Source organism: Dreissena polymorpha, chromosome 6 (assembly GCF_020536995.1).
Source record: "Dreissena polymorpha isolate Duluth1 chromosome 6, UMN_Dpol_1.0, whole genome shotgun sequence".
Taxonomy (NCBI): domain Eukaryota; kingdom Metazoa; phylum Mollusca; class Bivalvia; order Myida; family Dreissenidae; genus Dreissena; species Dreissena polymorpha.
Genome location: NC_068360.1, coordinates 77,382,604 through 77,396,963, shown reverse-complemented (window position 1 = coordinate 77,396,963; position 14,360 = coordinate 77,382,604). Strand labels below are relative to the sequence as shown.

The window sequence follows — 14,360 nt, the reverse complement described above, 5'->3', positions numbered from 1 at the left end:
CCCCCCCCCCCCCCCCCCCCACCATAATATTATCCTGGCATGGGCAAGCCAGCCCCACTTAAAAAAAAACCTGCCACGCTAAGTTGACAAAAATCCTGTAATTTGTTTACTTATTTTCAGCTTGAGTGCATGAAAAACTAAGTTGTTCGCCACACATTGGAATACATTTTCTGGTAAGAAAAATTACTTGATGTCTAAACCCTTTACCACTTATATACGTATTATGACGCATTTGTGTTCCGTTAGAAAGTTTAATTGAATTAAAGACCTTTTTTACTAGATTCAAATTTTAAAGGCTTCATTTCAAACCCTTAGATACTGATGAGCAGCAAACAGCATAACACCTGAACAGTCTGCGAGTAACTCGCAGGCTGTTATGGTTTTATGCTGGTTGCAAAAGCCATTTCCACTTTGCTTCTTATAGGGGGAAAAGTTAAAAGAAGACATTGAATACTCTCCCTGAAGCACAGTCAGATAATGACAACAACAGGGCTCACTTTGCTACTGGCAGGGGTTGACTAGTTGCCGGTAACCGCGTACTGGAGTCAGACACCGTCCGTCTGTACACCTGGGGACCTGTCTGACCTACGGGCCTCTCATCCTTAAAACTGCCTGAGGAACTCAACTGTGGCTTCCTGTAAACAAATATTGGGGCAGTCTAACTATTTGGCAAATTAATCCATTGGGAAATTTTTTCCATTTGGCAATTTATCAGTTGCGACAATTAATCAGTTTGGACAAATATCTATTTTGACAATTTATCAGTTTGGACAAATATCTATTTTGACAATTTATCAGTTTGGGCAATTTATCCATTTTGACAATTTATCCATTCGGGAAATTTATCCATTTTCAGATTTCAGACTCGTTCTGCAAAATAAAAACTGGGCTAAACACATAAAGAGTCATCAAAGATAAGCCTGTGCAGGGCACACAGAATAATCAGGAAGGACACTTTCAGCTTTTATGGAATTTTTCAATTAAAGAAGTCTCTTGTAAGTGAAATTCCAGATTAAGAAGGTGTCATCTCTGATTAAAAAAGTACCAAATACATTCATGTTTTATACTTGCGTCGTTTTAAGTATCTTCGAATGAAATTATTATCTTAATTCCACAGATAGCAATACAGATGGCCACGTGTAAAATTTTTAGTAAAATTCCTATATTTTATTTTATCCATCTAAACATGCAAAAATGTTGCACAGAATACCAAACTAAGCATTCACAGACAAATAACCAAAGTTCTGTCAGATCTTGTTACAGTTAGTAGGAACAGCAAAAAAGAAGAGTAAAACATTAAACAAAGAAATCACATAACATGCAAGCCTCTTTTGAAAGAAAATGTGTTAAAACATTCTCAGACAGAATTTAAAGCTTTACAAAAAGTCATGTGAAAACACTTATCTGAAAATAAGTCTCCAAAAAATATCAGATAAGTATTTCTTTTTCTCTTTCATGTTTATCAATAAAGCTATTTACAAAAGTTATGTGAAACACAAATCTGAAGAACTACATGCAGTCTCTCAAAATATGGGATAATGATTCCTTTTTCTCTTAATGTTTGTAAAGTCGTAAAGCTCATTTTTTTTGTGTGAAATCCCATACATGTCTATCTGAAGAACTGATCTCCAAAACAATACAAACATTATTTATTTTTCTCTTTCATGTTTATACAATTTTAAAGCTCTTTACAAACAATCTAAAACAAAATCATTGGACATTAAGTTTTGTTCCCACAAATAGTGACCCAACAATGTGATCATATTACCCTACCTGTGATCACCATAATGTTCACCCGATAACCTCTCACTAGGGTCATACTGCGGATCAAAGCGACCTTGACCTTCGAAGCTGTTGTCACGGTCACCAGGTGACCCGTTCCCGAGGTAACCACGCTGATTTCTGTTGACATCCACACCCTTGTAGCCAGGGTAATCACTAGCACTTTGATTATAGCTATCCCCAGAGGAATTATACTCCAGGCCGCTGTTAGCACTTTGTGTCCCAGAATTTGAATATCTGCAGGCGGATGCCAGATGGGAATACGGGGCAGGCTGTCTGGGCCCTTCCCTACTTTGATACTGATTTCCATTAGTGTTGTAAGACAGATAAGAGTTCTGTGCAGCCCCCATGGGGCCAGGATTCTGTCTATGAATGTTTGATTGATCCAATCTTCTGTCGTAACCCGTACCCCCTGCGTTAAAACTGCCGGTCTCCTGTTCAGCCAAGGGTGACAAAGGGCCGTGACCGCGATCGTCTCTCCTGTAAGCGGGATTTCCAGAAATATTTGACGAGTAGTTTGCAGTCCTATCTGGTTGCATATAATCTATTTTTATCTCTTGCTGACTACGTGAATTTGAATTTGCACCAGAGGGATTCCATTGTAACTTTTCAGCACTGTGATTATGCAAATCTCTGCCGGCGGACCTTTGTTTGAACTGGTCAGAAGTAGATGAGACTGAATAATAAGTTCTGTTCGGCACGTTTGACACAACTCCTGGTGCGGTTGAACTTTGACCTGGTGACCTTGGGGGTGGCGCCCATGCTTTAGCAGGTGCAACTGGGGGCTGGGCCAAGTCTTGAGGGGGTGGGGGCCAGACTTGACTCGCGGTACCGGACTGGCTTATTTGGGACGATCTTGAGGTAAAGTAGAAGCTGTAATGACAAGGCAAGATGCAAGTCCCACAATGCAAGGCAGCACACCCAGACTCACAAAACATTGTTTCTCAGCGGTCTTTATTGCTCAATCAGGAAAAGTACTGGTACAATACCAATTTGGGAATATTAGCGTGAACAAATCTTAAAATTGGGAACATTCTCGTTATGAAATCATCAGATTGGTAATTATTGGTCTTTTTCATTGCGTAGTTATTAATCTAAATATTCTTTTAAATGCGCTTTGGCTGAAATATTCAGTTTCAGTGCTAATTTTAATTGTGTGCAGAAAATGAACTTATGAAACAAAATTGAAGCAATATTTTTTTGTGAATTTGTTTGGACAACAATTAGGAATTTTGTAATTTATCCTCGATTGCAGGTACACCATAAAAACGAAAAACAAAAGCTGTTTCTAAGCACACACTTGCTGAGATCTAGAAAAAATTGATGTGATGAACTCTGGTAAGAAAGGACCGATGCCTCTGATGGAAGTGTGATTTTTGTATCCATGTACTTTTTTAATCCACCTTTGGTTGGGGAATTAATGAAGATAAGAAACAGTCTTAAAAGGCAGCAAAACTGTCAGAAAATGTGAGTGTTGACGATGTATAATAGTCAGTGCAGGAAATTAAAACACTTAAAAAACAAGTTGATGCAATAAGATTGAAATAACCATTATTTTATTGTAATTAAGCGTAAACACACAAATGGTTGTAATAAAGTGTTCTAAAATTCAATCAGCTGCAATGTTTTGTGAGTTGCCATCATGTTAAGAACTCAAGCAAAGTCTAGTCAAGTCAAACCAACCACTATCATGTCTAAGGAAACACATACAACCTGCCCACTGAAAACAACATGCAATACACAGGTACATGTAGAAATCTAAGATTCACTAACAAATGTACTGGATTTCATTTCCTTAAAGTGAAAATAAAAGTATGTTTTCAAGATGTAATAAAAGCATATTCTCCAAGAAAATTGTCATGCTGTTAGATGGAAACTAAACTTTCAAGGTACAGCTATTTCAGATTATCTTAATAATGCATATAGGAAATAGGATATCACTTGGAAGCGTATTTGTTGAAATCAGGAACAGTACTTTGGTAAGGATGTGCGTCATTTCGGAAAACTGAATCATAGATTCAATTGAATAATGAAAATCCAATATTCTGCAAGTCACATATCATGTCAGTACTTGGCCCCAGTTATTTCATACTTACAATTGAGAAAATTGGTTTAGACTGTACTTTGATCATTCAAGCTTCCACTATTCTTGAGGTTTAAGTTAGCAAAATCTTTCTATGATTATTATTAAAACCAAAAAGTAAAGAAACAAAAAGCAAACTTGCAAAAGGTTTTTACATTCTTTCTAAGAAGGGTCATGTTGATAAGCACCAAATACATATCAGATTTGCACTGGGAAACCAGAACTTAACGCATGTGTTTAACCCTTTGCATGCTGGGAAATTTGTCGTCTGCTAAAATGTCGTCTCCTGAATTTCTAAAATAAGCATTTTCTTCGATTTTTTTTCAAAGAATACTATCAGAATAGCAAACAGTTTGGATCCTAATGAGACGCCACGTTTTGTGGCGTCTCATCTGGATCCAAACTGTTTGCAAAGGCCTTCAAACTTCGGTTCCCGCACTTAAAGGGTTAAAGTGTTGTCCCAGATTAGCCTCCGTAGTATGCACAGGCTAATGAGGGCCAACACTTTCCGCTTCAACTGGATTTACGCTTAGAAGATTGTTTGTTTAAATAAAATATTCCATGAAGTTGGCAAGTGTCATCCCTATTAAGCCTGTGTGGATGACATTATACGCACATGCATTAAGCCCCGTATTGCCAGAGTGCGGCTCAAGTATACAAAACACTAACTTGGTCTCATTCCTGTGCGCCACCCCGTCCCTGTTGTGAGATATATCAGGAGATGGGACAGGAGCCTGCCCAATGTCGGGCTGATGTGCGTCCATGGCATTCCTTGATGAAACTTCTGGAGTGTGATAGGCTTCAGGCGGTTTTGATTCTTTTACCTGGTGGAGAAATAATCAAACCAAGCTTATGACAAAAAGATCTGTTTACAGTAGTGAAGAATAGGAATACCCCCCCCCCCCCACCCTCGCACCCAATAATAATGTTTCATACATTGTACTAAATGTAAAACAAAACGTTCAAATAATTATATGCATTTTTACATAATTGGCCAAATTTTGCAATCAAGCACACCCATATGCAAATGGTTGATAGAGGAACCTCCAACAAAATGTAAATGTTCATGAAGATTGGCAAACAAGTTTAGGAAATATGACTGGAATCCAAACCTTTTAACACAAATTGTTAAAAACATTGCAATGTCTGTCGACCCACCCACTTTTTTCGCTGTCCTATTAGCAAGCTTGCTACATCCAAAATGTCATTAAAATTGTTCAATCAAAACCTAAAGTTATTGACTGTATAACACCAGTTAGAAGCCACTTGACCGCCATAACTTATTATAACCAGAATTTTCAACTTCATTGAAAACCTGGTTAAAAATTCTGCAATCCAAAGCTAGGTCAGCAAGTAATCTATCTAAGCACACATTTTTAGCACATAATCATAATTCAAACTCAAATAATTGAGTAGATACAAATTTTTTTACATACAGTTACAGTGACCTTGGCCTTTACCAGACAGGCCCCAAATACAATCCTAGACTTAGAAAGCTTTGTAAACACACAAAAAAACAATTCTTCCCTCCAAACTTTAGTTATAAAGGCTAGGATGAAACTGTTCTCTATTTTTAGTACAAATGACCTTGACCCAATAAGACCTTAATACAAGCAAATTCAGTGAATTGATATCCCCCGCCAATATGCTTCTGGACACAAAAGTGTTATATTTAACACTCAAAAAAGCATTTTTTCAAGATACAAAGGGCCATAACTCCGTTATTATCCAATGGCGTACAATGCCATTTGGCGTGCATCATTCTCTTATCCATTATATATGTACTCATACCAAGTTTCAATGAAATCCCCCAAAGCACTTCCAAGATATGCCTCAGGACACAAAAAAAGCATTTTTTCAAGATAAAAGGGCCATAACTCCATTATTAACAGATGGTTTACAATGCCATTTGGCAGGCATCATCCTCTTATCCATATATATACTCATACCAAGTTTCAATGAAATCCGCAAAAGCACTTCCAAGATATGGCTTCGGACACAAAAGTGTTGTGGACGGATGGACAACGCCAAAACAATATCCCTCCGCCTCTGGCGGGGGATAATTAGCTGAAGCTAGGTCTGCATGTTATCTTGCTTTATCCAAAGTTTCATCAAGTTAATGCAAACTTGTTATTAACTGGAAACCTCCCATTGGCCATTTTTATATCTTTAGCAACAGTAATGTTAACTATCAGGGGTTTTTTTGGCCCGATTTTATAGCCGAAATTCAGCTATGTTCCCAATCCCAAAAAGTATACTTTTTTCCCAAAATGTGGCAAAAAATTCAAGAAGTGTCTTATGCGTATTTTATCTCAATTTTAATTCAATTACATCTAACAAAGTATTTTATGATTTTGTTCTTATAATTTTAATGATTATAAAGTGTTATATCAAATTTAGTATTTCCCTAATTAGTGGACTTTTCGTGTGGAAAAAAAGGCTAATGAATTTATTTTCCCAATTTCATGAAAATGCTGATAAAATTCCCAATTCCAAAGCCATGGGCTATCTTCCCAAAAAGTGGGAAAAAAATCTGACTATAACAACGCTGGCCAAAAAATCAATTCAAAGCAATGTCTGCATGATCGTTAACCAGACAAAAAATTTCAGTGCATTAACACCCTTCAAACCTTTCTATTTTCAATGACCTTGACCAGACTGGACCCATGTACCATGCGAGGCCTAAGCTAGGTCTCAATGAGAGCTTGCTATATTTTAAGTTTCACGATTTTTCTGGTCAATGAAAAATGAAACTATCAACCGTGAACCACCTATTGAGCCGCTAACAACCCTGCAGCCATATCCTGAACTAATAACCAGGCTTTTTTGCCTTTGTTTGAAACCTGGTTAACCATTTCCCGGTCAGACATGAATTTGTAGGCGTCTGCAGTCTCTTCGAAAATAAAACTAAATTAAAGACCTTTCTTTCAAGATTCAAGTTTTAAATGCTTCATTTCCAACCCTTAAATACTGCTGTGCAGCAAACAGCATAAAACCTGAACATAACTATACTCCAAGCTGTTCTGAATTAACACTAGTTCACGCAGCCATTTTCACTTTGCTTTTGAGTGGGTTTATACGGTAGCAAACAGGTTTTTATGTTCCAAATGTACCTCTCTCTGCCTACTGAGCAGTGCCTGCTGCTCCTCCTGTACTCTCTGGGCGGCCAGTCTCCTCCTCTCCCTTTCCTCCTGTTCTTCGTGTTGGATACGTAACTGTTCAGCGATCTTCTTCTTACTCTCGTATTCTAACTTCTGTCTCTGCAGCTCCTGCAATGAAATATTATGATTAATGCATATTTGTAAAGTGTTGTCCCCAATTAGCCTGTGCACTCCATGTTGTGGCGACACATTATGCCTTCACTTGTTTTCACAAAGAAGAGCCTTGTTCTGCACAGGCTAATCAGGGACAACACTTTCTGCTTTAATGGAATTTGTTGTTAAAATGAAATTTCTATCACGCATAAATTCAGTCTCTACTGAAATTGTGGTCCCTAAATAGCCTGTGCAGACATCACAGGCTCATCTTGGATAACACTTTACGCACATGAATTTAACCCAGTTTTCCAAGAACCATGCCTTATTTCTTTTCATTTATTAATAATCTATATTAAAAATAGAAATCAACATGCCTGTTGTCAAGAATTCCATTTGAAATTATTAAAAAATGAATTTGACCTTGACATTTGAACTCTGGACTTAAATGCAACATGTCCTCTTTAAAGGGTCAACCGATACGTATTATATTTAAAATTTGACAGTCTGGGAAAGTTTAAACAAGTCAATAGTTTGAGATTGCACCTTTAAGTATGACCTTGACCTTTGAGTGATGGAAACTAGCCTTGCATATGTCATCACCAAATGGTAAATATAATTGGCAAGTTATATCATAAAATTATCAGATGAATGATAAAATTCTACCACAGATTTGTTTTTAAGCTTAATGCAATAACCCATAACTGCTTAAGCAGGGTCATCAAAATAACAAATTGTTGCTTAGTTTCCTATGACCGACAGCTATATGAAAATAAAGTGTTTTTCCCCAAATTTTGCCAATATTTCTTTCTGCTACATAAAGGTTCCAATACTTCATGCTACACTACAGAAAATTGAACACTGAAGTCATTGCATCAGTAGTGTCAACAAGAAATACAACATGTATATGGAAGAAAAATGCAGTCTAAACGTTTACAAATATACACCAATATCATGCAAACTAATATATTTTAGGCAACTGAGGACGACAGAGGAAAATTCCCAACAAAAAAATTTAAGTATACACACACATGCATTCATATTAAATATTCACTTATCATGACCCAAAGGAAGGGATGATCTGTAAATGCTTAGCTATAGGCTTGTTTTGCCCAACCATCAACATTCAGGCTTTCTTTATATTGATAAGGGGAAAAACAGTATATGTTGTTGAGCAAACTTATATTTCATTGTAAAACAATGGCATTAACTTTTCAATGAACATAAAAATCATGAGATTTGAAAAAAAACACTATATTTAAACTACATATATACACAAATTAAAAATTTCAAATGATTAAGACAAAAATTAAACCATAACATATTCAACAATAAAGGCACCAATGTTGTGTAAGGGAACGCTTGACAGTAAGTACCAAGCGTTGTTAACTTATCTTCCAAACTTGTGCAAAAAAGTTCTTAGACAAAAGTACTATTGTGAACACTTAATAGTAAGTACCAACCCTTGTGAACTCATCTTCCAAACTCGAGCCGAAAGCGTTCTTAGACGGCCCAACCCCTGGGGAGGCAGTGGTGAGCCCAGGGGCAGTGTTGCCCGCACCATCAGGGGTCGTGGGCGTGAAGCCTGCAGGTCTTGTGACTGGGAACAGCGTGGGTGGGGTAGTTGAGTGGGAGAACAGAGTTCTCGGGGGCACATAGGGCGGGGAATCCGTTGAAGGTTCGGTAGTGAACACCGACGATGAAGGGAATTGAGTGGCATTGGGTGACAGAGGGTCGGGCGTCGCAACTGGGCTTCCACCTATAGTGGATGATGATGATGTCGATGAAGATGTCACGTGACTACCGCTGAAGCTGCTGTTGTTGTTATAAGTGTTAACAAGGTTGCTGTTGTAAGGCGGCTGGGAATATGTCCGTGTTGGTTGATTAACGCTGTTGCTGAAAGATGGCTGGGAATACGTCTGTGCTGGTTTATGAATATTGTATGAGTTTGGTGTAGCTTGGGAATACTGGCTGTGGGTAGATTGTGGTGCGGCAGGTATAGAGGTCAAGGCCAAATTTTCAGTGGACAAGTGGCTGGTAAGGCGTTGAGGGGGGTCCGGGGGCGTCCGGGTAAACCGGGGGTCCCGGTTACACACGGCAGCTGCTGCACGGATTGCCAGGTTGTTGCTTTCTATCAGATGTGGTGGCTCTGTTGTGATCTGCAACACGGGCAAACAAAAACACATGCAAAATAATGCACACCATGCAAGGGTTGATGAACAAAAAGGCACATTTAATTTTTGTCTATATACAGGGGTTTCATTCAGAGCTGGGAGAAAGATCATATGAGCAATGTTCTGTTAAAGTCCAGCTTAATGCAAAAGTGTGTAAAGTGTTGTCAAATATAAGTCTGTGCCGTGTGCTTTCCCCCTATACTGAATTTTTGTTTAGAAGACACTTTTTTTACGCGAAAGTATTATGCTCAGTTTTGCAATAATGGGGCTCACCCAGCTATTTATTCAAAATCTTGAACAACAATTGGCTACCTGCATGTTACAAAAAATACATATACATATATGCATACACATGTACTTGCACATGCAAGGTGGGTTGTATCCTGTTTTTACTACAAAAATATTAAAAGCACGAAAACTTAATTCCATTTTACCAAAATTAACCGTGTTAAGCATAAAAAAGGACTTACGTGAATACAATTAATAAATGACACGACGGCAATGGTAGCTTTCTAGTACTCAATTAAAGGTACATGTACACATGTTGACTACTTGAACTGATGACAGTTTTTTTACCACACTAGACCCAGATTCAAGCATGGCCTTAATATTACATGTATCAGGATACAGATTCTGATCATGTTTTATGTAGATTGACTCATCAATGTGCCTTCTAGATTGGTTCTATGTTTTTTCACAGATTTGACCTAATTTTTTGACACAAATGACCCTGGTTCAAACTTGGCCCAGATATTGTTAAGATAACCATCTAGTTTTATCAAGAATCTGATCAATAAAATTTTACCTTTACTATGGAAATTCGAATAATTTTAAAACATGATAATTATTGATATGTTTGATATGTGCAGTTCAGCTCATTAATTGTAAGCATTATTTACTAAGTAATAGATGTATGGACAAATTTAAAAAAAACTAACACAAACAACTATGCACAGTGTGAAGCTTTTAAATATTTAAAAGATTTAAGTCATAAATTTGGCTTCCAGAGTGGTTGTAAGTTTTTTTCTAGATTTATTATTGCAATATTTTCCACATAAACGTTCTGCTAAATTTTCACCAAGATCCGATGAAAACGGTGGCTTAAAAATAAGTAGAGTACAAAAATTATTATATACACTGCATGACACCCAACCAAGACTGATGAACAAAAGACAAAGATGGTGATTTAAAAAGTGTTTGTCAGCGCTGCCCCCACAGGCTAATCAGGGAGGACACCCTTTTTGCTTTTAAGAAATTTATCTTTAAAATAAAATTTATTTGAAACAAAAATCTAGTCTAGGTGGAAAGGGTCGTCCCCCTGCACAGACTTATCTGGGACAACATTTTACGCATATACATTAACCCTTTCAGTGCGGGAACGGAATTTTGAAGGCCTTTGCAAACAGTTTGGATGCAGATGAGACGCCACAGAACATGGCGTCTCATCAGGATCCAAACTGTTTGCTATTCTGATAATATTCTTTGAAAAAAATCGAAGAAAATGCTAATTTTAGAAATTCAGCTGATAACATTTTAGCAGACAACAAATTTCCCAGCATGCATATACATTAAAACAATTTTTTTTAAATAAAATTCATTTTAATTATTAAATACTTACCTGTTATCGTATGCTTATACTTTCCAAGGGGAAATAACTCATCCGGAATTTTAACTGGGAATCCGCCACCTCAATACCGTAATACAGGCCAGGTTAAACATAGTGCAATGCAACCTAGCCAAAAATCGGTAACCAACCCTTAATATTCTTTCAATATATATACAAAAATATTAATCGACTAGCGGGGTGGGAGGTGGGACTTACCGATAACAGGTAAGTATTTAATAATTAAAATGAATTTTATTTAAAAAATTTGTTTTAATGTCATAAATACTGACCTGTTATCGTATGCTGATTTTGCAGCTGCGGTGGGAAGGTTCGTATATATTTTCCCAACACAGTAGAACCCATAAACAGGGTTATCAGCTAATGATATCAAGTAATCTTTGTTAAAACGGTATTAATTATGACTTCTCGGACAGAGTAATATGTCTATGTCGTAAAGAAGACACTACCGTTAGTGAAACCACAACAAGCCCAAACTTATACAAATTGTATTGTTGGCACTTCAGAAAACGAAGATAAAAAGATGACAAGGTGGTCAGATTCCTCCAGTAAACAGCTTAGAGCACGTCAAAAAGTGGGGTGTGATTAATATATGCCCACAAAACAGACAGAGCTCTTAATTCATGCGGTCAGATCCTAAAAAGGAATGAATCCTTAGATAGGATAAGATTAACTTTCCTTAGTCGAGGTCTAACCCCGAGAAATAGAAGCCACAGACACATCTCCCCCCCTTTTTTGGGGAAATGAAGAGTGTCTTTGAGAACCTCGAATGGACTTCTGACTAACACTGCTGAGATAGAACTTCAAAGCCCTGATTGCCCAAAGAAGTTTATCCTCATCTTCATGACTACCAGTTTAAGAAAACTTGGAAACTTGAAGGTAGAAGCCATATAGAGGACTTGATATTAAGCAAGGAATCCTGGCTGACACAACAAAGTGAAAACGACAATAGATCCAACTGGAATTGGTCGTATTCAACAGAAAAAGCATGAATTTCACTTCTCCGTATGGTAAAAGCCATAATAAGAAGGAAAACCGTCTTAAAATTATATTGGAACTGTTAATAAGCCTGATGAAAAAGGTTCATAGGGAGCTCATTAAGCATCCCAACATGTTACACAAGTCAAAACCGCTTAAAAAGGTAAAGGAACGAAAAACATAGTATTGACGTTCCATAGTTTGGATCAGTTCCAAAATAGGTAAGACAGCACCGAGTTGCGATGACTTACACAAAACAAGGTATACGAAAGCATAATTTCTATCCTTTGATGAAGAATAGAACAAATTTCTTATCATCAAGAAAAAGATGAGAAAAACCTCTATGTATCTAGCAGAGTGATTAAGGTAATAACTATGCTCTCAATTACCCAGTAAAAAATGAATTTCCATAGAACCTTTATACAGTTCTGATGGAATTATCCTTGCACAAGTAACAAGGATTGAAATGGCCAGACATGAAGTGGCACATGTTTGGATCAGTAAAAATATGTCTCAGTGAGATATGATATTTGACCTGTGAAGAAGTTTCCTGAAAATAATTGTACAGGAGACTTAAAAGGTCGTAGAACCATAATCCCATGGTTCATTAAGTATATTTCATGAAATTATGGCAAAAACTCAGTTATTGCAAAAACTCACCAAGAAGGCAAGATATTCCAGTTTATGTCAATGAACGAATGTATAACAATCGCACACCCTGCTGGATCCATTTCTGTGAACTGCATTGTTGACGTTGTTCAGCATACCGGTATACACTGCGATATACGATCGCAAAACGCTAATAACTAGCGTTTGATGATAAACAACATTCTTTGATATACTATGTACACCATGCAACTCGTCTGCAACTTCACTGCCGCGCATGCGCAATTACATTATTGAACCCAACGGAAAAATAATTCGAAAGAAAGAACTGCAGGACAAAAGGTCCAACAGGGCGTTGAGACGAACTGGTATGAGAAAGACGATAGAGAAAATTTGTTGTTCTTGCAAAGAACGAATAAGTTTCTGATTTCCAGTTACAAGGAGTGATAATATGATCACCTCCGTGTCTGTAAGTAAACCACGACCGATGTGTGATAGTTGAAACCATCACAAAGGAATCGTGAAAATGTGTTGTAAATGAAAAACAGCTAAAAAGAATTTTCGCTTTTCAAGATGTAGATGTGCAGGTGATATTCGTTAGGATACCACATAATTGAGAAAATCAAGATACGTTGTTCTATGTGATCGTCCATAACCTTATCTGCTCACATCTGTATAAGATGTAAGGAAGGTTGTGGTAGAATAAACTATATTCTTGCCAAGATAATCTTCTAGTCTAGACACCACTGAATAGTGGTAAATAATGACAAAAAGATGGAAATCTGTGTCATTAAATAATCCCGAGATTAATACAATTATCTTAAAAAATAAAGCTGAAACGGACGTAAGAAAAGACGTCTCAGCAGAAGGACCGGTGACCGGACCGGTAAATACCGACCGGTGACCGGAACCATTTGTCAAGGATGGGTGGGCAAAGAAACCACGGCAAGCCGAACTTTCCCACTCCAAACTCACTTGAAAATTGGTAGAATAGGACAGTGTTTAACACTTATAAGTTTATGACCTATCTACAGAATATAGCCTCTTCTTGAACCAATAACAGGCGCCTTTAAAATCCTGGATAATACAGGTCGCGAAGTCATCGATTTGCGAAGTACGGAAATATGATTGATAGTGGTACCTCCGGAATCCGAGGTGTGATGGCAGAAAAAGGTGAAAACCCTAGGGGTAACCTTAAGCGGGTCCACGCTTGCCGGTAGAATGCATGGAAGTCTTAAATTCTGACTTGATTAATCCATTTACTTCAAGACTTCTAACCTGGACGAATTCCGAAAGGAATACGACCAGTTATAGGAAGACGGCCTGTTATGGCCAGAAGTGTAATAGAAGAATAACTTTAAGATGAGGTCCCTCCAGATCCTAGGATCTAAGATCTGAGTTCAATAGGTCCTAAGCCATCTACAAGACTGTAGCCGCTATGCGGTCAATCTGATAGGCAATCCTATGTATCAGAACTCTTGTTGATTCCAGTAGCTTGAAAATATGCACTGCCGTAGGAGCAATAGAAAAGAAGAAGTCGATACAAATGTCGTCTTGCTAATCCTGCTAGCGTCATTAATGTGTCCCAACTGTTCCGTGACACTGACTGCAAAGTCTGTAGCCGACAGGTAAAGGCGGTTAAAACAATTCATCCTTCGGGTTTCGAACATAAATTAATAGAGGTCAAATAGTAATGTTCGACCTCAATGCTAGTCTCCGAGCCCACTTCAGCCGATCTATCTGCAAGACCAGTAGTCTGCATGTAGCCGGTTGAGATAGAAGTACAAATAACAGATATAGCATGATTTGGTAACCGTCGCCAATAGAACATCAGTATTGAAAAACACAAAAAGTCATGT

The 14,360-nt window shown here is 37.6% G+C and overlaps 1 protein-coding gene across 1 annotated transcript in view; it reads right to left on the bottom strand.

Annotated features, from left to right (window-relative positions):
* The window catches only part of LOC127834771 (serine-rich adhesin for platelets-like), a 61,065-nt gene that overhangs the window by 26,935 nt on the left and 19,770 nt on the right, over positions 1–14,360 (bottom strand). Inside the window, exons 8-12 of the mRNA XM_052360800.1 lie at positions 8,583–9,278; positions 6,979–7,134; positions 4,535–4,689; positions 1,774–2,655; positions 498–635 (exon numbers count right to left, since the gene is read on the bottom strand). Coding sequence (XP_052216760.1) covers positions 498–635; positions 1,774–2,655; positions 4,535–4,689; positions 6,979–7,134; positions 8,583–9,278 — 2,027 coding nt within the window. The remainder of the gene's footprint in view (positions 1–497; positions 636–1,773; positions 2,656–4,534; positions 4,690–6,978; positions 7,135–8,582; positions 9,279–14,360) is intronic.